This window comes from Carcharodon carcharias, chromosome 13, assembly GCF_017639515.1.
Source record: "Carcharodon carcharias isolate sCarCar2 chromosome 13, sCarCar2.pri, whole genome shotgun sequence".
In the NCBI taxonomy this organism is placed as follows: domain Eukaryota; kingdom Metazoa; phylum Chordata; class Chondrichthyes; order Lamniformes; family Lamnidae; genus Carcharodon; species Carcharodon carcharias.
In genome coordinates this window covers 45,737,390-45,762,241 of record NC_054479.1, presented here as the reverse complement: position 1 = coordinate 45,762,241, position 24,852 = coordinate 45,737,390, and the positions used below count along the sequence as shown (strand labels likewise).

General features: G+C 45.6%; 1 protein-coding gene across 1 annotated transcript in view; it reads left to right on the top strand.

The window, feature by feature from the left end:
• The window catches only part of LOC121286000 (nitric oxide synthase, brain-like), a 99,775-nt gene extending 75,433 nt beyond the window's left edge, over nt 1-24,342 (top strand). The window contains 5 exon segments of the mRNA XM_041203016.1: nt 2,247-2,368; nt 2,932-3,080; nt 8,743-8,937; nt 10,528-10,646; nt 20,536-24,342. Coding sequence (XP_041058950.1) covers nt 2,247-2,368; nt 2,932-3,080; nt 8,743-8,937; nt 10,528-10,646; nt 20,536-20,551 — 601 coding nt within the window. The 3' untranslated portion in view covers nt 20,552-24,342.
• Nucleotides 24,343-24,852: the final 510 nt, after the last annotated feature.

Genomic DNA, 24,852 nt, shown 5'->3' with positions numbered 1-24,852 from the left:
CATGGACGTCCAATCCCTCTACACCTCCATCCCCCACCAGGATGGTCTGAGGGCCCTTAGCTTCTTCCTCGAACAGAGGCCCGAACAATCCCCATCCACCACTACTCTCCTCCGTCTGGCTGAACTTGTTCTCACGCTGAACAATTTCTCCTTCAACTCCTCTCACTTCCTCCAAATAAAAGGTGTGGCTATGGGTACCCGCATGGGCCCCAGCTATGCCTGTCTCTTTATGGGGTATGTGGAACATTCCTTGTTGCAGTCCTACTCCGGCCCCCTTCCACAACTCTTTCTCCGGTACATCGATGATTACTTTGGTGCTGCTTCATGCTCTCGTCAGGACTTGGAAAAATTTATTAATTTTGCTTCCAATCTCCACCCCTCCATCATTTTCACGTGGTCCATCTCTGACACTTCCCTTCCCTTCCTTGACCTCTCTGTCTCAATCTCTGGTGATAGACTGTCCACCAATATCCATTACAAACCCACCGACACCCACAGCTATCTCGACTACAGCTCCTCACACCCCACTTCCTGTAAGGACTCCATCCCATTCTCTCAGTTCCTTCGCCTCCGTCGCATCTGTTCCGATGATGCTACATTCAAAAACAGTTCCTCTGACATGTCCTCCTTCTTCCTTAACCGAGGTTTTCCACCCACGGTCGTTGACAGGGCCCTCAACCGTGTCCGGCCCATCTCCCGCGCATCCGCCCTCACTCCTTCTCCTCCCTCCCAGAAACATGATAGGGTCCCCCTTGTCCTCACTTATCACCCCACCAGCCTCCGCATTCAAAGGATCATCCTCCGCCATTTCCGCCAACTCCAGCATGATGCCACTACCAAACACATCTTCCCTTCACCCCCCTTATCGGCATTCCGTAGGGATCGCTCCCTCCGGGACACCCTGGTCCACTCCTCCATCACCCCCTACTCCTCAACCCCCTCCTATGGCACAACCCCTTGCCCACGCAAAAGATGCAACACCTGCCCCTTCACTTCCTCTCTCCTCACCGTCCAAGGACCCAAACACTCCTTTCAAGTGAAGCAGCATTTCACTTGCATTTCCCCCAACTTAGTCTACTGCATTCGTTGCTCCCAATGTGGTCTCCTCTACATTGGAGAGACCAAACGTAAACTGGGCGACCGCTTTGCAGAACACCTGCGGTCTGTCCGCAAGAATGACCCAAACCTCCCTGTCGCTTGCCATTTTAACACTCCACCCTGCTCTCTTGCCCACATGTCTGTCCTTGGCTTGCTGCATTGTTCCAGTGAAGCCCAACGCAAACTGGAGGAACAACACCTCATCTTCCGACTAGGGACTTTACAGCCTTCCGGACTGAATATTGAATTCAACAACTTTAGGTCGTGAGTCCCCTCCCCCATCCCCACCCCCTTTCTGTTTCCCCCTTCTTTTTTTTCCCAATAAATTATAAAGATTTTCCTTTTCCCACCTATTTCCATTATATAAAATAAAAAAAAAACCCACTAGAGCTATACCTTGAGTGCCCTACCATCCATTCTTAATTAGCACATTCGTTTAGATAATATCACCAACTTTAACTTTAACACCTATGTGTTCTATTGTACTATTGTTGTTGACATCTTTTGATGATCTGCTTCTATCACTGCTTGTTTGTCGCTACAACCACACCAACCCCCTCCACCTCTCTGTCTCTCTATCTCTCCGCCCCCCCACACACACACCTTAAACCAGCTTATATTTCAGCTCTTTCCTGGACTCGAACTCAAGTTCTGTCGAAGGGTCATGAGGACTCGAAACGTCAACTCTTTTCTTCTCCGCCGATGCTGCCAGACCTGCTGAGTTTTTCCAGGTAATTCTGTTTTTGTTTTGGATTTCCAGCATCCGCAGTTTTTTTGTTTTTATCCCTCCCTGTACCCTACTCATGCTGTTTCCTTGGACACTTAGTTATGGCATTTAACCTGATTTTTTCTCATTGTAACTGTACAAGATATAACAAGAAGCTAACCACCAGCATTTCTACAATTACTAAAACTTCAAGAATTTGAAGGGAGCAGCAGTTGTATTTACAATAGAATATTCTACAGCTCCAGCCTGTGATCTATACTGTTAGCTTTGAGGACTAATCTTGAAATAACCAAAACAGTAGAAGTGCAGCATTACAAATTTTAAGTCATTTATCAAAAGTTCATTCAGTAATCAAACAACAGCAATCATAGTACCCAATGACAGAGACCTGTTTTAATTTATTTTATGTACTTGGATACAGAGCACCTTCTTTCAGGCTGCCTAAAGATCCAATGATTCCGTGCATTTTAATTGGACCGGGAACTGGAATTGCTCCCTTCAGAAGCTTCTGGCAGCAGCGTCTGTATGATATTGGGCATAAAGGTAGGTCATCAAAAAAAGACAATAAAAAGAGGAGCTTAAAGCACACCAGTAGTTCCAGAGCGGTTCAACCTACAGGACTAAGCATGACCGTTACATTTCAAAAAAAAAATCCAGACATATATTGCCTAGGACTGCTAACTGGATGAGGTCATTGAAATGAAGGAGGAAAAGAGAATGAGAAAGAACACAATCCTTAGAAACCCTCCTTTCCTCTTCATGTCAATAATTTCCTCCAAATATCAGTCAATTCTGTCCCATTGCAAATTTGACGGAGGCCATGTCCTCAGTGTTCACAACCTTTGCTTCATTCTATCCAGTACCTAAACTGCCTTCATGACCCTCAGTGGCAATGGCATTTTTTCTTTGAATGATTTGAAACATAGAGGATGAAATTTACTTGTGACACAAAATGAATCCAAGCAAATCGCCGTCTGCTTCATGCCCTACCCAAATGTATTTTCCATTGAAGTCAAGTACTGCAGAAAACTTGCTCCCCCTTATGTCTTATTTAACTTTAATAACATTACCTCATGAAAGTCTGTGACACCACTTCTATATTTTAGGTGTAAAATCGTGTCCCATGACACTTGTGTTTGGCTGTCGTCAATCAAAAATTGACCACATCTATAGAGAGGAGACCATTCAAGTAAAAAGTAAAGGTGTATTTAAGGAACTCTATACAGCTTACTCCCGGGAACCAACAAAACCAAAGGTATTTAGACAACCTATAATTTAGTTTTTGTGTAGTCTTTTATGTACTTTGTTGATGTGAAAATATCTTATTCAATTACATTTTTGTTATTCTTAATTTTTAGGAATTATACCTATTAGCATATATATAAAAGCCATTTAAAGTTTATTAATAGGGGTTGAGGACATTGGAAATTTATAATGCATGAAATAGAAAATCCTTGTTAATCAAAATACTCAGGGCGGAATCTTCTGTGCTCGCCAGCATTGGGCGTGCTCTGCAGCGTGAACGGACAGTATGCCGAGAAGGCCAGAAATCGGTTTCACGACATCGTGAAACCAGATTGTGATAGTCCACTCTGCCCATCAATGGCAGGCCATGTTTCCCACCATCGGACATTGAGAACCTCATTATAATACATCTGCATATTATTATAAGGCCAGCTCATCGGAATTAATCCCCCACGCTGGATCATCCGCCCACCAGGACGACGTGTTTCATAGCAGCATATATAAGGCAGGCTGCACTTGAAGAGGAATTCGGAAGTGAGGACACAGTAACATTTCGCAGTGCTTGCCTGGGTTGCCTGTTGGACTTCAAGGTTGAGGTGCCATGGGGGGTGTGTGGGCACGGGCTGCCCTGTAGTTGAGGAGAATTGGGTGTGGGGGCAATGGCTGCTCTGTGGTTCACGGTAGTGCACAAGCACATGCAGGGATTGTGGGCCATGCATTAGGGAAGCCTTGTGTATAAAGTGACCATTCCTCTCCAGCTGAGACAGCTCAGACGCAGCCTCATTGACATGCGTGGAGTCAGGCCTCTAGCTTATCTGCCCACTCAAGCAACGCAGAGACATCAAAGTGTCACCAAGTGCTCCAGAGCTTTTCATCCCTCGGGCACAGACTGCAAACTAATGTGCACTTTAGTAAACTGCAGAACTGTTGGATAACAGCACACGTTGTACAATCCCCTTGCTAAAGCTGGCAATGGAGCAGTCATTGCAGCCCCTTGCAATGTCATCATCCCAATCTAGACCAGTCTCCCCCATAGTTCAAGCTAAAAGTGCAGCCTTGCAGTGTGGGTTAAGAGAATGCCTGCACCTGAGCTGAGAACACAGCGTGCAGTCCAATGGTCAAAGCTACCACCAATCGGTCAGTTGGAGTGGGGCGGTGGTGTTTGGGGTTTTGGGCAGCCATGCAGCGTCCCAAACCCGGGCCATCCAAGTGATGGCTAGCACTCCCCATGATGCGTTCAGGTACCTTCAGATTTAACCAAGAGGGTTCTTAGTATACCCAAGCTAACCCATGTGTCTCTTTCTTTCATCCTGCAGGAGGAGTACTTCAGGAGTATGGAGCCTGGTGACCTAGCTGTATGCTAGATGGACAGGAGAATGACGGACTTGAATGGCTGTGCAGAAGGTGGAGCAGCAGCCTCAGGAAGAAGGGGCAACTGGGGCTCCTGCACACACCGCTGAAAAGCCACAGTGAGCCATTTTTGATTGGCGCCTAGCTAGACCCAGTGTCGATAGATGCCACCTTTCATTCCTGCAGATGACTGAGAAACAGTGTTGCCGAAGACTGCACATGTCTTGGGAACTGGTCGGTCACATCTGCCAGCTGCTGCTGACTTGGCACCACAGGGACATGGAGGGCACCCACTGCCCATGGCCATGAAAGTGACCATGGCACTCAATTTTTAAACCAGTGGCTTCTCTCAGGGCTCCACAGGTGACCTCTGTCGGATATCAAAAGCCTCCACCCACAAATGCATCCATGAGTTCACGGATGCTATCTTCATGAGGGCACACAACTTTTTGCATTTCGCTCAGGACCAAGAGAGCCAGGATGCAAGATTAATAGGATTTTCCCAGGTATCGGGTTTCCCACAGGTGCAGGGTGTCCTCGACTGCACTCATGTGACATTCAGATCTCCGTCACAGCATCATCCTGCAGGAGGACTACATCAGGAACATGGAGCCTGATGAACTAGTTGCGTGCCTCGTGGTGTACAGAGAGCGGAGATGACAGAGAAGAGAGCAACGGAGGTGCCTGGCTGCGCAGAGGGAGGAGCAGCACCCTCAGGAAGAAGTGTGCTCCCACACACACCGCTGAAGAGCCACAGTGAGCCGTCATTGGTCAGAGCCTAGCTGATCCAGGGTCCAAAGACACCACCTTTCATTCCTGCAGATGGCTGACAACCAGTGTCACCAAAGACTGCACGTGTCTGGGAAACTGGTCGAACACATCTGCCAGCTACTGCAGGTTTGATGCCATGGGGAGATGGAGGGCATCTACTGCTAGTGGCCGTGAAAGTGACTGTGTTTTATGATGACCTCTGTGGGATATCACAAGCCTCCACCCACTAATGCAGTCATGAGGTCATGGATGCCGTCTTCATGAGGCCACACAACTTTGCACATTTCGCCTGGGACCAGGAGATCCAGGATGCCAGAGCAATTGGATTTACCCAGATCTTGGGTTTCCCAAGGTGCCATTGACTGCAATCATGTGACGCTCAGATTTCCATTGCAACAAGTGGTCAACTCTGTCAACCGCAAGGGCTTCCATTCGCTGAATGTGCAGCTGATGTGCAATAACCACAAATGCATCCTGCAGGTCTGCGCACAGTTCCCAGGGAGTGTCCACAACTCCTACATTCCCAGTCAGTCACAGATCCTTAATGTCTTCCAGGGTCTACAGAGGCTGCAGGATTGGCTCCGAGGAGGCAGAGGCCGTGGTTGATGACACCCGTGCAGCGGCCTCAGACTGCAGCAGAGAAAATGTATAACAAGGCTCATGCTGCAACTCGCAATTTGTTGGACCAAACCATTGGGATACAGAAAATGAGGTTCCAGTGCCTGGACCAGGCTGGTGGAGACCCTGCAATATAATCCGGAGAAGGTGTCATGCATCATTGTCTGCTGCACCTTTTACAACCTGGTGCTGCAACTGGGAGAGGTACCGGCTGAGGAGGAGATGCGTCAATGGTCACAGATGCTGAAAGGATGGGAGCCAGCCCCTCCTTAAAGGTGCTGAGAGCACACAGGGAGAATGATGGAACTCTGTGACGCCTGCCCACTACATTCTGGCAGCAATGACAAGCATCATTGAGGTGCAGGCATCAGTAATGTGTCCAGGGAGTGCAAGGCTGGTCTGAAGGCAGCACAGAGTGCATGGAAGAGGCCCTGGACTGAGACACCTGCCTTTATCTTGTGCCACTCAGTGAAAGGTTTCACATCTGTGTGACACAAATACTGCTTATCAGAACAAGGGGCCATAGGCAGAGAGACATTCTTAGGAGTTTATTTACAATAGTGAACATTGTATACAAGTGGGTAACACTCATGCCCTGGCTATGCAACTATATCTTCTTAACTTTCCTAACCCTGCCACTACATCTTGGTACTCCCCGGACATCCACAGAGGAGGTAGAGTCAGCATGCTGACTGCTATGCCCTGTCTATGATGATCTTGCAGACCCCAGCCTGCTTTCAGGGTCCTACTGTGTGGCAGTTGCACCCTCCTCTGCTTGTGGAGCTGGAGCTGCTGAGGTCATAGAAGAGGGGATTTGGATGGGCCGGACATTCCCGGAGTCATTTGAGTGGATGGCCATGGGGGGTGCACCTGGCTGATTCCCCTCTCTATGGCTGCCATAGTGCTCCTGGCTGACTCCTTGAGGAGGAGGGGTAGTTGAAGTGAAATTGGGCTGCCCCACACCCCTCTCTTGTACACACTGTTGGAAGCCAACTATGGCTTCGGTGATGGAGTTCAGCCTGCATAGCAATGCAGGGGCAACGTCCTGGACCAAGGTCTTCATTGCGACCACCGTCCTACCAGTATTGACCTTAGAGTGAGGTGCTATTCCCCCAGCCTGAAGGCAGACAGAATCCTTCATTGTGCCGTGCAATCTGAAGTATGCAGTGGACATCCTTTCCTGATGTTCCTGAGTTTGCCTTTGCAGCTTCAGAAACTGTGATATGACCAAGTCCAGAGGCTCATCATCTAACTCGAACTCAGCAATGCTCTGGCCTTCACCAATCCTCTGAGTGTAGGCAACCTGGGAAGTCCCTGCCATTGCCTGCTATGGATGAGGAAGTGTGCTGTTCTCACCAGATTGTGATCCTGAGGCTACTCTAAAGCTAGGTTCAACATGGATGTGTGTCTTGACATTGGTGAAGGGTGTGGGTGAGTACTGTGATGGGACTTCAGGGACAGTTTCAGTGGAGTCCTCTTCTGAGCTTCCCTCTGGGCTTGATTAGAGGCCCTGGGTCATGGACTCCATTTGGTAGATGTGCCTGCAAAAGCTAGAAGAGATAATTAGTGCATGACACTGGCCTGTGTAACAGGACACACCACTCACAGCATGGTTGTCTGATGGATGTTCTACTGTTGGATCCTCACTTTGTAGAGCACTGCCAGCCTCATCGTCAGCGCAAGAATATTCACCAGCCAGACGGATGATTCTGGTTTCAAAGTTGGTGAGGACCTTGATGTCAGGCTCATTCCTCTGCTGGTCTGTGACCTCTCCTCGTTGTTGTGTGCCAGCTTGTCCTGCGTGAATGGAAATTGAGAGAGTGTAAGCGTTTGCCTGCCAGACCAGATGATAGGTATGCCTGGCCTATGTGGGTGGTGAGTGGTCTCATGGATAAGGTGAGGACTATGAAGGTGTGTGAGAGAGTGTATAGCGATGTCCCTTGAACTGGCAGTGAGTGACAGCCCCGTGGATGTGTGATGGGTTTGTGAATGTGTGACTTGAGAGTGATGAGAAGAGTGACTTACCCTGGCAGAATGGAGGAGATCATTCATCCTTTTTCTGCACTGGGTAGCTGACTTCTTTTGCAGGGCGTTCGCACTGACCACCACTGCCACCCCCTATCAAGCTGGATAGGTGATGCTGCTGCCGCTCCTGCGGCCAGAGCAGGAGTAGTGGACATGATGGCGGTCCTCCACAGCATCCAAAAGGTGCTCGAGAGAGATGTCAGTAAACCCAGGAGCTGCAGTCTTTTTGCCTTTTGGGGCCATCCTGTCTTCTGTGCAGCAGTCATGGGCAGGAAGCACTGAGAGGTGTGCATGTGGCTGGTCTTTAAATATGGCACCCGGCGTGCTGGAGCAGCGAGGTGGTGGAGTGCTGGTCGAATGTAAGCAGCGTGTTTCCTGGGAATGCAAAATTAATGCGGTAGGTTTTGGGACAATACGGCGTGAAAATATGCCATTGTGGCCAGCGGGTAAAATGTCATTTATCTCGCCCGCTACTGCACTTAGTGCAAATCTACGACGAATTCCACCCTCAGTCTATTTGCCTTCAAAATACAAATTTTGAATCAATCCCCATCTCTAGGGGATTTCTGTCAAAATTGAGTTTGTGGAACAGACAAGAACTCCAAATTCCCCATTGAGCATCTGTGTTGGCCACTGGGAAAATTTGCAATTCAGCAAATGTGATTTAGCTGCCGTAGAAGCTTTGGGACAATAACGTTTATTTTAGAGCATTTTAAATAAACTTTTGAAATATATTCTTTCATTGATACAACCAGTCAAGCAAATGACATAAGGCCATTCTGTGTATGAAATTACCATTGACAAGGGTTTCCAAACACTTTGAGATTCATTTAACGCTGTTCCAAACTTGAAATTTCAAACTATAATTTATTGGCAATCAACACACTGAAGTGTCTGTCTGGTTTCAGAAATACGTGCAAGATGTTTTACGTGAACAGCTTTCTGACCAAATATTCAAACTGCTACAAGAGCAAGGTGGACACCTATATGTTTGTGGAGATGTTACTATGGCAGGCGATGTGCTGAAGACCATTCAGCACATCTTCAAACAGCATGGGAAGATATCATTAGAAGATGCCGGGGTCTTAATCAGCAAGCTAAGGGTAAGCATTTAGATAGTGCCACTCACAGACCTGTACTCAGGAAAGCTTAAAATTTTCAAATCTAATGAATTACTCTTAAATTGTACATAATATAATAATAATAATATAATCAATCCATGTTTATGCTTCTAGCTCAGTTTCAGGTGTAGACACAACATTAAGTGGTTCATTACAAATAATGCAGAATTGCTAGAATGGAAAACCCCCGGAACTGACAACTTGAGAAACAAAATGAATACAAAGCACTTTACATGAGAAGCTGATATTTTCGATCACTGAATAAATATATTTCAGTCAGGTGTAGTTAGCTGACTTTTGGACATATTGGGATACATTTTGCATTCTCCCTTTTGGCAGAAATGAGTGGCAATGTCCTAAAAATTGTTCAAAGGAACACACTACCCTGCTGCTGCCATGGACAGTCTTTAACACAATGGTCCAGAAATTGCTGGGAAAGTAGCGGAAAGTTTAATATGTACACCATTATTAATGTACAAAGGAAAACAGCAATTTGTGGCAAGGAAGAGGCATATCATGAAATGTGATTCACCGCAAAGGGCTGGATCATTCATAAAAATGCTGTCAAGCTCCCCATGAATTTGCTGGATTAGCGCTGTAAATGAATGGATCTGATCGCAGCTGTTTAGGGCTGATACTTTACGTCATAAGAACTCTGTCAATAATTTAATGTATGATGCTGACATGAAACTCAAGCTGTCCAGCTGAGAAAGGGAACAACTCAAACTGTGGAATCTCACTCCAGCGGGTAGTAAATTGTTCCTAAAGATTTTTTAAACTTTGCATTTCCAGAAATGGTTGGGCCACTATAAATCACAATACTCTCCCTTCTAACCCAGTTTTTGATCCAAATTGACTACTGAGATCAAAATGAGTCTTAAACAATGATGGTAAACGAAGGCAATAGGCAGGATCTTCCGGTCCTGCCTGCCGGCAGGATTCAGCAGTGCTGCCGATGTCAAATGGATTTTTGGCTGCCTCACCACATCTGCTGTGGCGGGGCCGGAAATTCGCAGCCTAAAACACAGAGGATTTTATGGCCCCTCCTGCCCGGCAGGATATTACAGTCCTGCCAAACTGAATGGAGATTTAAATGGCTCACCGCACCTGCCGGGGGAGAGACACCACGGCGGGGCTGTAATATCCTGGCAAGAATCTTAATTCAACTCAGGGATTGATAGCTGGCAGACCTCACATTTAACTTCTTAGATAGATTTGTACAAACTAATTAAATTTCTTTCCCAGATTATTATTTATATTTAGAGATTTATGATCAGCAAAGACATCATATATTCTAACATGTTACACGTACAATTCAAAACTGAAAACGTTTCAGACGTCATGGGCCCAAATGTAGTACAAAATAACAAAATAATCATAGAAGTAAGAGGGCTTATTAACAAGAATGCACTTTTTGCTTTATGTTCAATGTTCATGAGTATTAAATCATAATAATATTGAAAATTATTTTTTTAATAATATGAGTAATATGAATGTGACAATTTTTTTCCCCCTTGAGTCAGAACCTCTGGCTGGGTGTATACGTTACCAATGCCTTCTTTAATAATTTAGGATGAAAATCGTTATCATGAAGACATATTTGGTGTTACTCTCCATATGTATGAAGTTACAAACCGCCTTCGATCTGAATCCATTGCGTTTATTGAAGAAAGCAAGAAAGATTCAGATGAGTAAGTATGCCAATAAAAATGTAAGAAATTGCTGAAAATACAGGAGAAATAAGTTGAGTTGCTCGTAGAATCTCTTGGGATATTCAGCATTGCAGTTTAAAACATCCAGGAGCTGGTTTTAGGTCAAAAATGTATTTAATCATCTTTTGAAAGGAAATAAAAGTTCAAATTATTAAAATACAGAAATGAAGAGTATACAACATGAAAGTAGCAATTTAAATAAAGCTGATGAGAGTAATATTTAAATAGATTCCTAAGGCCGTAAAGTATAATATGGGGTAGATGTTAAGCCCAAATGCAAAATACTGATTGATGGTGGTTGAGCTTGATATAATAGTGACTTCAAAGTTAGTAACGGATGGACAAATGCTGCAGACAGTTTCTAATCCATCAGGCACCAGAATCAGAATTGCTTATTCTAATGTCAAATCTCCTATTTGTACTTGTGTACTCAATGGACATAATATCATAAAATCATTGCTTGATTGCATGTTCAGAGTGTGTGAACGGAGACTAAGGGGTAGACTGTGAAGTGGGCGGTTCCTGGAACGCGGTTCTGTTTGATTTACAGCACACATTTTGTGCCCCTAGTCAGCTAGTTAAACCACCCCCCCGCTCCCCTCCAAAGTATTACACTTACAAGAAATAATCAGCATCAATGGTCATTCCCAACATTCATCGTGTAAATAGCATAAAGGACTCCAACAGCATTTCATTGCCAAGATCAAAAATAACACATTTAATTCCTAGCACCTTATCAGTGTAGAATACTCAAGTTATATCTCCTACTTTATAATGTTTGTCTCTCGACATCCAAAGAAAATTATGGCCTGAATTCTGCATTCCAAGGTCGGGCGTGCGGCAGACCTGAATGTACCTAAAGTTGTACGAACTACATTGTGCGTGCGTCCCGACGTCATCGCACACACATGCAATGTTGAGAATAAAAACAGAATTACCTGGAAAAGTTCAGCAGGTCTGGCAGCATCGGCAGTGAAGAAAAGAGTTGACGTTTCGAGTCCTCATGATTCTTCAACAGAACTGAGTGAATCTAAGGAAAGGGGTGAAATATAAGCTGGTTTAAGGTGTGTGGGGTGGGGGGGGGGAGAAGTTGGGGGGGTGGTGTGGTTGTAGGGACAAGCAAGCAGTGATAGGAGCAAAAACAGAATTACCTGGAAAAACTCAGCAGGTCTGGCAGCATCGGCGGAGAAGAAAAGAGTTGACATTTCGAGTCCTCATGACCCTTCAACAGAACTTGCCCGAAGGGTCATGAGGACTCGAAACGTCAACTCTTTTCTTCTCCGCCGATGCTGCCAGACCTGCTGAGTTTTTCCAGGTAATTCTGTTTTTGTTTTGGATTTCCAGCATCCGCAGTTTTTTTGTTCTTATCTCTGTGATAGGAGCATATCATCAAAAGATGTCAGACAAAAGAACTAAAGAACACATAGGTGTTGAAGTTGGTGATATTATCTAAACAAATTTGCTAATTAAGAATGGATGGTAGGTCACTCAACGTACAGCTCTAGTAGGGGTGGGGGGAGGCATAAAGGATTTAAAAATAATGGAAATATGTGGGAAAAGAAAAATCTATATAAATTATTGGAAAAAACAAAAGGAAGGGGGAAGAAACAGAAAGGGGTGGGGATGGAGGAGGGAGGTCAAGATCTAAAGTTGTTGAATTCAATATTCAGTCCGGAAGGCTGTAAAGTGCCTAGTCGGAAGATAAGGTGCTGTACCTACAGTTTGCGTTGGGCTTCACTGGAACAATGCAGCAAGCCAAGGACAGACATGTGGGCAGGCGAGCAGGGTGGAGTGTTAAAATGGCAAGCAACAGGGAGGTTTGGGTCATTCTTGCGGAGAGACCGCAGGTCTTCTGCAAAGCAGTCGCCCAGTTTACGTTTGGTCTCTCCAATGTAGAGGAGACCGCATTGGGAGCAACGAATGCAGTAGACTAAGTTGGGGGAAATGCAAGTGAAATGCTGCTTCACTTGAAAGGAGTGTTTGGGCCCTTGGACGGTGAGGAGAGAGGAAGTGAAGGGGCAGGTGTTGCATCTTTTGCGTGGGCATGGGGAGGTGCCATAGGTGGGGTTGAGGAGTAGGGGGTGATGGAGGAGTGGACCAGGGTGTCCCGGAGGGAACGATCCCTACGGAATGCCGCCGGGGGTCGGGTGGGGGGGGTATGAGGGGAAGATGTGTTTGGTGGTGATCATGCTGGAGTTGGCGGAAATGGTGGAGGATGACCCTTTGAATGCGGAGGCTGGTGGGGTGATAGGTGAGGACAAGGGGGACCCTATCATGTTTCTGGGAGGGAGGAGAAGGCGTGAGGGCGGTTGGGCAGGAGATGGGCTGGACACGTTTGAGGGCCCTGTCAATGACCGTGGGCGGAAAACCTCGGTTAAGGAAGAAGGAGGACATGTCAGAGGAACTGTTTTTGAAGGTAGCATCATCAGAACAGATGCGACGGAGGCGAAGGAACTGAGAGAATGGGATGGAGTCCTTACAGGAAGCGGGGTGTGAGGAGCTGTAGTCAAGGTATCTGTGGGAGTCGGTAGGCTTGTAATGGATATTGGTGGACAGTCTATCACCAGAGCTTGAGACAGAGAGGTCAAGGAAGGGAAGGGAAGTGTCAGAGATGGACCACGTGAAAATGATGGAGGGGTGGAGATTGGAAACAAAATTAATAAATTTTTCCAAGTCCCGACGGGAGCATGAAGCAGCACTGAAGTATTCATCGATGTACTGGAGAAAGAGTTGTGGAAGGGGGCCGGAGTAGGACTGGAACAAGGAATGTTCCACATACCCGATAAAGAGACAGGCATAGCTGGGGCCCATGCGGGTACCCATAGCCACACCTTTTATTTGGAGGAAGTGAGAGGAGTTGAAGGAGAAATTGTTCAGTGTGAGAACAAGTTCAGCCAGACGGAGGAGAGTAGTGGTGGACGGGGATTGTTCGGGCCTCTGTTCGAGGAAGAAGCTAAGGGCCCTCAGACCATCCTGGTGGGGGATGGAGGTGTAGAGGGATTGGACATCCATGGTGAAGTGGAAGCGGTTGGGGCCAGGGAACTGGAAATTGTTGATGTGACGTAAGGTGTCAGAGGAATCACAGATGTAGGTGGGAAGGGACTGGACAAGGGGAGAGAGAAGGGAGTCAAGATAACGAGAAATGAGTTCCGTGGGGCAGGAGCAAGCTGACACAATCGATCTACCGGGACAGTTCTGTTTGTGGATTTTGGGTAGGAGATAGAAGCGGGCCATCCGAGGTTGGGCGACTATCAGGTTGGAAGCTGTGGGAGGAAGATCTCCAGAGGAGATGAGGTCAGTGACAGTCCTGGAAACAATGGCTTGATGTTCAGTGGTGGGGTCATGGTCCAGGGAGAGGTAGGAGGAAGTGTCTGCGAGTTGGCGCTCAGCCTCCACGAGGTAGAGGTCAGTGCGCCAGACAACAACAGCACCACCCTTATCAGCGTGTTTGATGACAATGTTGGGGTTGGACCTGAGAGAACGGAGTGCAGTACGTTCAGAGAGAGACAGATTAGAATGGGTGAGAGGAGCAGAGAAATTGGGACGACTAAAGTCACGCCGACAGTTCTCAATGAAACGATCAAGAGAAGATAAGAATCCAGAGGGAGGGGTCCAGGTGGAGGGAGAATATTGGAGGTGGGTAAAAGGATCCGTTGAACGGGGAGAGGACTCCTGCCCAAAGAAGTGAGCCCGGAGACGATGACGGCGGAAGAAGAGTTCAGCATCGTGCCGAGCCCGAAATTCATTGAGATGAGGGCGTAAGGGTATGAAACTAAATCCTTTGCTGAGCACTGAACGTTCAGCGTCGGAGAGGGGAAGGTCAGGGGGTATAGTGAATACACGGCTGGGGTTGGGATTGGAAGAAAGGGTGGGGACGGAGGGACAGGCAGGGGTGGAGGGTCCTAGATGGGTGTTGGTGTCGATGAGTTGTTGGAGCTTGCGTTCCTTAGCACTTGAGAGAAAGAGAAAAAGTTTCTTGTTGAGGAGTTGGATGAGACGAAGAATAAGCCTTCTGGACTGAATATTGAATTCAACAACTTTAGATCTTGACCTCCTTCCTCCATCCCCACCCCCTTTCTGTTTCTTCCCCCTTCCTTTTGTTTTTGCCAATAATTTATATAGATTTTTCTTTTCCCACCTATTTCCATTATTTTTAAATCTTTTATGCCCCCCACCCCCACTAGAGCTATACGTTGAGTGCCCTTCCATCCATTCTTAATTAGCACATTTGTTTGGATAATATCACCAATTTCAACACCTCTGTGTTCTTTTGTTCTTTTGTCTGTGACATCTTTTGATTATCTGCTCCTATCATTGCTTGCTTGTCCCTACAACCACACCACCCCCCTCCACTTCTCTCCCCCCAACCAAGACCCCCTCCACCACCCCCCCCACCTTAAACCAGCTTATATTTCACCCCTCTCCTTAGATTCACTCAGTTCTGCTGAAGGGTCATGAGGACTCGAAACGTCAACTCTTTTCTTCTCCGCCGATGCTGCCAGACCTGCTGAGTTTTTCCAGGTAATTCTGTTTTTGGTTTGAATTTCTAGCATCCGCAGTTTTTTGTTTTTATCTCTTTGTTTAATTGACTGCCACTGCTCTTCAAGAAATACCTACCTTGAAGAAGTTTCGTTCGTCTCTGCGACAAGATTTTCATATCTCTCTTTTGCCTTGTTCACCTTCATTGCTTTCCATTTCTCTCTTGGTGTTTGACAAGGTGTTTACTAAACCCCGCTTTCACAGCCATATCTCCTTTCTCAGTGGCTGTCTCCGTCTCCGACTTACCCCACGTGGATTTCAACTGATATTCCATCCCTCTTGTTTCGAACCCACCCAGGATTACAGGTATCTCCGGGACATAAAACATTTCTTGGACTGCTGTTCCTGTCACATTCTGAGATCCACACTCAGTGCCATGCGCCGCCATATGAACATACTCGAACTCTCCCTCCAGCAGCACCGCCGTACCCTTTTTCAAAGCTGTGTGTGCCCCCAGTTCCATTTTATTCTTCGCCTCATCTGACGCCTCAACAAGAAACTTTTTCTCTTTCTCTCAAGTGCTAAGGAACGCAAGCTCCAACAACTCATCGACACCAATACCCATCCAGGACCCTCCACCCCTGCCTGTCCCTCCATCCCCATCTTCCAATCCCAGCCCCAGCCATGTATTCACTATACCCCCTGACCTTCCCCTCTCCGACGCTGAACGTTCAGTGCTCAGTAAAGGACTTAGTTTCATACCCTTACGCCCTCATCTCAATGAATTTCGGGCTCGGCATGATGCTGAACTCTTCTTCCGCCGTCTTCGTCTCCGGGCTCACTTTTTTGGGCAGCAGTCCTCTCCCCATTCAACGGATCCTTTTACCCACCTCCAATATTCTCCCTCCACTTGGACCCCTCCCAGTGGATTCTTACCGTCTCTTGATCTTTTCATTGAGAACTATTGGCGCGACATTAGTCGTCTCAATTTCTCTGCTCCTCTCACCCATTCTAATCTGTCTCTCTCTGAACTTACTGCACTCCATTCTCTCAGGTCCAACCCCAACATTGTCATCAAACCCACTGATAAGGGTGGTGCTGTTGTTGTCTGGCGCACTGACCTCTACCTCGCGGAGGCTGAGCACCAACTCGCAGACACTTCCTCCTACCTCTCCCTGGACCATGACACCACCACTGAACATCAAGCCATTGTTTCCAGGACTGTCACTGACCTCATCTCCTCTGGAGATCTTCCTCCCACAATAGTCGCCCAACCTCGGACGGCCCGCTTCTACCTCCTACCCAAAATCCACAAACAGAACTGTCCCTGATCGTGTCAGCTTGCTCCTGCCCCACGGAACTTATTTCTCGTTATCTTGACTCCCTTCTCTCTCCCCTTGTCCAGTCCCTTCCCACCTACATCCATGATTCCTCTAATACCTTACGTCACATCAACAATTTCCAGTTCCCTGGCCCCAACTGCTTCCTGTTCACCATGGATGTCCAATCCCTCTACACCTCCATCCCCCACCAGGATGGTCTGAGGGCCCTTAGCTTCTTCCTCGAACAGAGGCCCGAACAATCCCCGTCCACCACTACTCTCCTCCGTCTGGCTGAACTTGTTCTCACACTGAACAATTTCTCCTTCAACCCCTCTCACTTCCTCCCAATAAAAGGTGTGGCTATGGGTACCCGCATGGGCCCCAGCTGTGCCTGTCTCTTTATGGGGTATGTGGAACATTCCTTGTTCCAGTCCTACTCCAGCCCCCTTCTACAACTCTTCCTCCGGTACATCGATGATTACTTCGGTGCTGCTTCATGCTCTCGTCGGGACTTGGAAAAATTTATTAATTTTGCTTCCAATCTTCACCCCTCCATCATTTTCACGTGGTCCATCTCTGACACTTCCCTTCCCTTCCTTGACCTCTCTGTCTCAATCTCTGGTGATAGACTGTCCACCAATATCCATTACAAGCCTACTGACTCCCACAGCTACCTCGACTACAGCTCCTCACACCCCGCTTCCTGTAAGGACTCCATCCCATTCTCTCAAGTTCCTTTGCCTCCATCGCATCTGTTCCGATGATGCTACCTTCAAAAACAGTTCCTCTGACATGTCCTCCTTCTTCCTTAACCAAGGTTTTCCACCCACGGTCATCAACAGGGCCCTCAAACGTGTCCAGCCCATCTCCTACCCATCCGCCCTCACGCCTTCTCCTCCCTCCCAGAAACATGATAGGGTCCCCCTTGTCCGCACTTATCACCCCACCAGCCTCCGCATTCAAAGGATCATCCTCCACCATTTCCGCCAACTCCAGCATGATGCCACCACCAAACACATCTTCCCTTCACCCCCCCTGCGGTATTCCGTATGGATCGTTCCCTCCGTGACACCCTGGTCCACTCCTCCATTACCCCCTACTCCTCAACCCCACCTATGGCACCTCCCCATGCCCACGCAAAAGATGTAACACCTGCCTCTTCACTTCCTCTCTCCTCACCGTCCAAGGGCCCAAACACTCCTTTCAAGTGAAGCAGCATTTCACTTGCATTTCCCCCAACTTAGTCTACTGCATTCATTGCTCCCAATGCGGTCTCCTCTAAAATGGAGAGACCAAACGTAAACTGGGCGCCCTCTTTGCAAAATGCCGCAAGAATGACCGAAGCCTCCCTGTTGCTTGCCATTTTAACACTCCACCCTGCTCTCTTGCCCACGTGTCTGTCCTTGGCTTGCTGCATTGTTCCAGTGAAGCCCAACGCAAACTGGAGGAACAGCACCTTATCTTCCGACTAGGCACTTTACAGCCTTCCGGACTGAATATTGAATTCAACAACTTTAGATCTTGACCTCCCTCCTCCATCCCCACCCCCTTTCTGTTTCTTCCCCCTTCCTTTTGTTTTTTCCAATAATTTATATAGATTTTTCTTTTCCCACCTATTTCCATTATTTTTAAATCTTTAATACCCCCCCCACCCCCACTAGAGCTGTACGTTGAGTGCCCTACCATCCATTCTTAATTAGCACATTCATTTGGATAATATCACCAACTTCAACACCTCTGTGTTCTTTAGTTCTTTTGTCTGTGACATCTTTTGATGATCTGCTCCTATCACTGCTTGCTTGTCCCTACAACCACACCACCCACCTCCACTTCTCTCCCCCTGCCCACCCCCTCCCCCCACCCAACCTTAAACCAGCCTATATTTCACACCTCTCCTTAGATTCACTCAGTCCTGCTGAAGGGTCATGAGGACTCGAAACGTCAACTCTTTTCTTCTCCGCCAATGCTGCCAGACCTGCTAAGTTTTTCCAGGTAATTCTGTTTCTATTTTGAACTTCCAGCATCCGCAGTTTTTGTTTTTATCTCTCTGCAATGTTGAGGTCGGCCAGCGCACATGAATCGGAGCCACATCCACCAACAATTAAAGGGCCAATTAAGGTCATTAAAAAGCCTATTGACCGCCATTTTACGTTGCCCGTGTGAATTTTAGCTCATCACTCGGGTAAAAGGGGTGGGCGGATATCACATTTTCATCATTTCTTCGTCCAGGGGCGGGATGAAAGGTCCCAGAGCAGCAGCACTTTCCCTGTCATTACCATTTCATTGCTGTGTGAGTACAGAGTTGTCCCAGAGTTTCTTTGCATCTTGTTCGATTGTCAAGCCTGCCTTTCAGCATCTCAGATCTTCATCTTCCCTGGAAGGTTCCTCTGAGTGTTGCAGTGGCTTTGGAAGCAGCCTGCTGACTCTGCTGTCCTGGTGACCCTGGTGACCTTGGCAGTCATCCTCTGGCCACTGGAGCCTGAGCAGGCTCCGCCTGGGAGGGTGTGTCCAGCCCCATGTTGAGGCATCATCAGATGCCGTGGACACTGGCAGAGGGGCGGAGGAGCTGGTGCCCTTGTCTGGAGCACCCTGAGAGGAACGCACACAGATGACAGGCAGCTCGTCCACCAGCGTGAAGTGTGTTTGCACTTTCCTGCTCACCATTGATAGAGGGCACCCAGCAGAGAGACTTGGTGCCTCATCAATCTGTCTCACTGGCAGTGAGCTCCTGAGATCATGAGGTCTGCCACTCTCTCCATGGAGGAGGCAGTTCACTCAGTGTTAAGGGTCAATGCAGAAATCATGCTCTGCATGGAGTCCTCCATGATGGAGACCATGGCACACAGTCACTCATGGATATCTTCCAGCGCTCCCTGCGCATCTGGACATCCAGCATCTGCCAGCTGATGGACGAATCCAGAGTCTTGTCATTTGCCTCAGGCACAGCAGTGTCCTGGCCTCCAGCTGTGCTCCCACTGTCCGTCCCCTGGGACCTCTCAGCATCTGCCAGCTCCTCATGAGAGTGTGATGTGCCCACACCACTGTGCATTACCTGCAGGGCCAATGAATTAATGCCCACCAATGTGTGAGTATCTGCGCCGGTGCCTGGTTCAGAGAGACAGTGTGATACTGGTGTAGGTGTGATGTCTTCCTTTGAGATCAATGGGGGGTCCTCGGGGTTGCTGGTGGCTCCTGCAGATGGTGCCTCTGTGGGAGGAAGGGAAAAGGTCAGTACATTCAATCATCAAAGTCACTATGCATGCTAGGTGGGCTCAGGAGGCAGTGGAGACCTGCTGCATGGCAGCATCTGCATTGAAGCTTCAGTGGACTCTCTGGCTACCATAGTTCAGTTTCTGATGAGAGGAGCCTGTTATATTTCCAGTACCATCCACACACACACATCTGTCACCTGCACTCTTACCTTCATCTGTGAACCCCACCTCACTGCGACTGATGGAGTGAGCTGGCCGGTAGCATTCAGCTCCAGTGCACCTCCAGTGCATTTTGTGCTTTGTGAGGATGCACAGATTTGGCAGTCCTCCACCTGTTCTGCGTGTTATGATTGCTCTTCTCCTGACAGGGAAAGGTAGAAAGCCTCATTATTGCTCCGTCTCCCTAAAGGTCCTTTCGTGATTCCACCCACCCCACCCCCCGACCACCTGGGCATCAGGCAGGCCGTGTCAATGTGGCACATCGTACCCTGCAAGGCACTGAGGCCACTCGTGCTGACATCCCAGCCTTGGCAGGGCAGGCTTCAGTGCCAGTTGGCATACACACAGACTGTAAGATTGAATTCACAGTGTGATCTCGGCCAGGAGCGGGTTTTACATCTGCTTCTGGCCGTGTCAACCTCGGGCACACCCAGATGCCAGGATTCAGACCTATGAGTTACTATTTAGAAGAGTCAATGTTGAAAGGATCAGTGAACGCTGTGAAAAGTATGTAACATGACAATCATATACACTAAATGGTGCACTAAACATCTTGTAGTTAGATTAAATGCACAAAGTCATTCCTCTAGTTTTACTAATGCTACAATTTCCCCCTGTTCCTCTCGTCTTTTTCAGAGTATTCTGTGCTTGATTGAGAAGGTTTACTTGACAATGAAATCCTTGATTTGGAAGAAGTTTAGTTCAATCTTGAAGACTTCATTGAGCATCAGAGTCCACAGGAGAGCAGATGTTGACAGGATATAGAGACAGCCTACTTAACCTTTTATATTTTTGCACAAGGGAGATTGTTCTGTAATTTGTTACACGGTGCAGCTATTGTTGTGTCAATTTTTTGCCAATGTGTTGCTTTTAAGTAACTGCAACATCTGCTCTAAGCAAACGAGAAACTTTTTTTTTCAGCTGTTCAATGACAAAAAAATTGTTGCATGAAATAAAAGCAACTTTATCACTTCCTTTATAAAATATTAAGAGCTCAGCATACACAGGCTTCATTTTAAAACACCAATGTATTTCTTCAGTAAGGATATATTTTAAAGATCAACAGGAGTTACCTCCTTGATTTTTTGAAGAATGAGTGAGAGATGCAGTCCGCTAACTTGCTTTGTGTGTCTCTTACAAAGTTAGCAAAAAAGCATATCAAACAATTACATGTTTCTACTTTGTGAAAGCACAGTCCTGATGTTTGCATGCTTTGAATGTGTAAAATGTGATAATTCCCAGATTATGTGGCAAATGGAAGATGGTTAAATAAGATCTCTTTAAGAATGTAGCAACATGCAATCACTTATTCATGAGGGCTGGGTACCAGGTGGACTGCTGGTACAGCATAATGGTGTTCTGTGTCTCAATGGGGTCTCCCCAGCAGCTCCATTAATAAAGAAGTTACAATCTCAACTAGAGGTCTGGATTTTCATGGAGTTGGGCTGAGTCCGGTGGCTCCCAAGACTGGGATTCCTGCCTGTTCCTGGTCCTGGCAATTTTTGCCAGCACAAGATAAGGTTGCAGATAGCCAGCCCGCATGCAGCTCTCCCACCCTTGCCAACTCCATTGAAGGACTGGGAATTTTGACTCCACCTCCTGCCGCCCTGTCCACCCCCACCTCCCCCACAATTTTGATTGAGCTGGGCCCACTCTGTTAGTATACCTAATTCATGATACCTCAGAGGAAGTGTGAGCCATCGGGGCGGGCATTAGCTTTGAGTTGGGAACCCAAAAAAAAAGCAATCATTCAATATTCCCTTTGAAATATATTTCTCCTTTTATGTTCTAATAACGCTCTCAATCAATCACAGCCATTCAATGACAAAAAGCTTTTATCCACTTCACATCTCTTAATTGTGTGTAAATATACACATGGGCATTGAAAAAAAATTTTTTCAAAGAATGATCATGTTATTACAGGGTAATAAATATGCTAACCAATCAATGCTATCATCTCTGGCAAGCTGTGTCAACATTGCCTACAGGGCTGAGTGAATTAGCCATTCTTGAAGCTCCGTCAAGCATTCATAATGAGGCCATCAACAAAGCCAGCAGAACAGATGGCCAGACATCTGTTTCTCTAGTTGGGAACTTTCCCAACTCATGCTTCCCATCTCTTTCACAGAAATCCAGCCCAATCTTGGATATAGCAGATGAAGGTAATCTACTGTTAGGGACTAGGGGAATTTTTAGTAAATTATTGGAGCATGACTCAAATAGATTTCATTCTCACTGACCAGCTCTAGACAGCAACCTAGGCACAGAACCAGGGAGAGAGAAGATGAAAAGGAATCAGATTTTTGAAGGAGTACAGGATATGATTTCTAAATATCATTCAAGATAGAAATGAATCTTAAAAATAAGTGTTATTTTGATATTCAGGTAAAGCCAAGGTTTAGCTAGTTCCAAAATACAACGCCAACCCTGTGCCAATGATTCTTTTGGTCCCATTATAATTAACCCTTTAAATAGTAAATATACTTCATGACAGTTGCAAAGAGGGTTGTCTTATGCTAAACACTATCATGCTAAATTGAAGAAATAGGTGAAATCTTATTCCAAATCAAAATGACTTATCTAGATTAATCGGACCATAATTATGTATTGTCTCAAAATGTTTGGTGAAAAAGAAAATGGCGGGGTATTTTATCGACTTTGTGGCCTCAATTAATTAAGGTTTTTTGTGTGAACATGATGTGATCAATAACCAGTCGATGCTAAAGGAAATTCAAGCTTTCTGTCCTTCTTTTCTCATTATTTTACATTCACCTACAGACTGCATTGGTCAGTTTATTTTAGACAGTTTATTTTAAACAATAGTAGTTGAATTGAAGCAAATAGCCAATGACTTTTAGTGAAATCGATTCTGACAGGGAACTGCAAAATGATTGCGTTAAGCAACCTGCCATTCATAGGATAACATACAGTCTGCAGGATGTTACTGGACCAAATATATGAAGGGGCCTTAGTGGTATCACAACAATAAAGTTGGTTTATTATCTCCATTCCATGATATTTTACGATGCAATTTTTTTTAGCAGTTTCAATGTTCCTGAGATTGTTAGACAACAATGAACAGACTTTGCCTGTGATCTAATTAATTTGCATAGAGTGTCATGGGAAAGAATGTCCCAAGAGCATAGCATAACCCTGACCTATTATGGCGATACATACAGAATAATCTACGGGAATTACACAGAGGTTACATGTGAGAACTTAAATCACAAGTGGCCAATGAATCAATCACCTGAAGCCATCTGTATTCCCTCTCCCATCCTAGCATCCAATTGCATTTTGAACAACGTCAATAATTTATTTGAAACCTAATAACTGTCTTCATTTCATTTGAGGCATTGGTTTAAATTGTAACATGTTAGATAAAGACAGTTCTTTAACAGGGTTTTCTTTCTATTGTAATGTCATCTGGTAGTATGTTTAGTGTAAAGGTTTTTCGATGGTGTACTGTGATGAAAATAAAGGCAGGAAGCAATTTTAGCAAAATGTTTTTAAAAAGTGCTAGGGCTGAGAGAAGGCCTATTCAATCATCATAATTCATCTTCTAGTACCCTGAATTGCTGATCCATATTTTGAACAAATCCAATATTTTTGATTCTGATATGCTTATTCCAAAAGCATTTTTGAACAAAGAAAGCCTCCTGATATCGCTTTATATTTAGCTTCATCAATTTCCATTTAGGAAATTCCATCTGGTCCTCCTCTCTTGATGTACCATTTAACATAAAATATTTTGATAAGGCACTCCCTTAACTGCTTTCTTTCTAAATTACAAAGCTTAAACTCTTCTAATCTCCCTTCACACATGTTTTCGGGTGGGTAGTGTGGCAGGTTCTGCAGTATAGTATTTTTTAAAAGGGCACTGTCTTCATAAGAAACTGTCACATATCCTAATTAGCACCAAACAATGTATTTCTAGGAGAAATGGGCAATTAAAGCACTTTAAGATGACTATTGAATTATGGCAAAGAATGGTATTGCATGTTAAAGTGTGTACTGTACTGAGGTGAGCTATATTGAATGATATCAACATAACTATATAACCTGATGGGCTTAATGGCATTAGACCTTCAGTGAAATTTTTAAAAAATTGCTTTTCTGTAACTTTCCAAAATGTTTTTGTCTTGCCAATGTGACCGAGATGTTCATTTTCTTGTAATTTAAGATAAGTTAAAATGATTCTGGATCTTTTACTGTTTCTGATCACAAAAACTGCACTTTGTGAATGTACCCTTTTTCTGCATAATCAATTTTGCATTATGTACAATACATTTACACTCAGTGTAACAAGCTCAACAAATAATAAAAACTGATATTTAAAGTAATTGTAAAGCATAGATTTAAGCTTTATTGACATTATGTCATTGAGAAATTATTTTTTCGGTTTGAATATGGTTTGATCAATAACTCACCTAGGCAGGAATTGTTGTGAATAACTTCACAACCATGTTCTATGATAAGCTTTATATAATCAATAAACACCGCTCATGCAAAACTTAATTATTCCCTATTGTGTTTGGCTCTTTCTTTAGGCAGCACACAGGAATGGAAGTATTTTATATCATTAATGTGATACATGTACATCATAAGGGCCTTATTATCCAAGGCTTATAGATATGCATGTACATGTACAACCAGCTTCGGATTAACCATTCAGTGAACGTTAAACTATTTGCAAGTGCCCAACTCAACCTTGACTAAAACCAGCCGTAATTCTGATTTTCTGAGTGTCACGATCAGAAGACAGGAAGAAAAATATGTAATATATCATCCTGTTCACTTTATAAACTTGTTTTTTTGAAATGGACAAATGTCTGGACTAAAATGGCAACATCAGACCACATGATGGTAGTTCTAGAAGTTTCTGAGCAGTTTAAAAATGGACAAAGGCTAACTCATTAAATTCCTGGAATGTAACACTTCTTGGGTTGTATA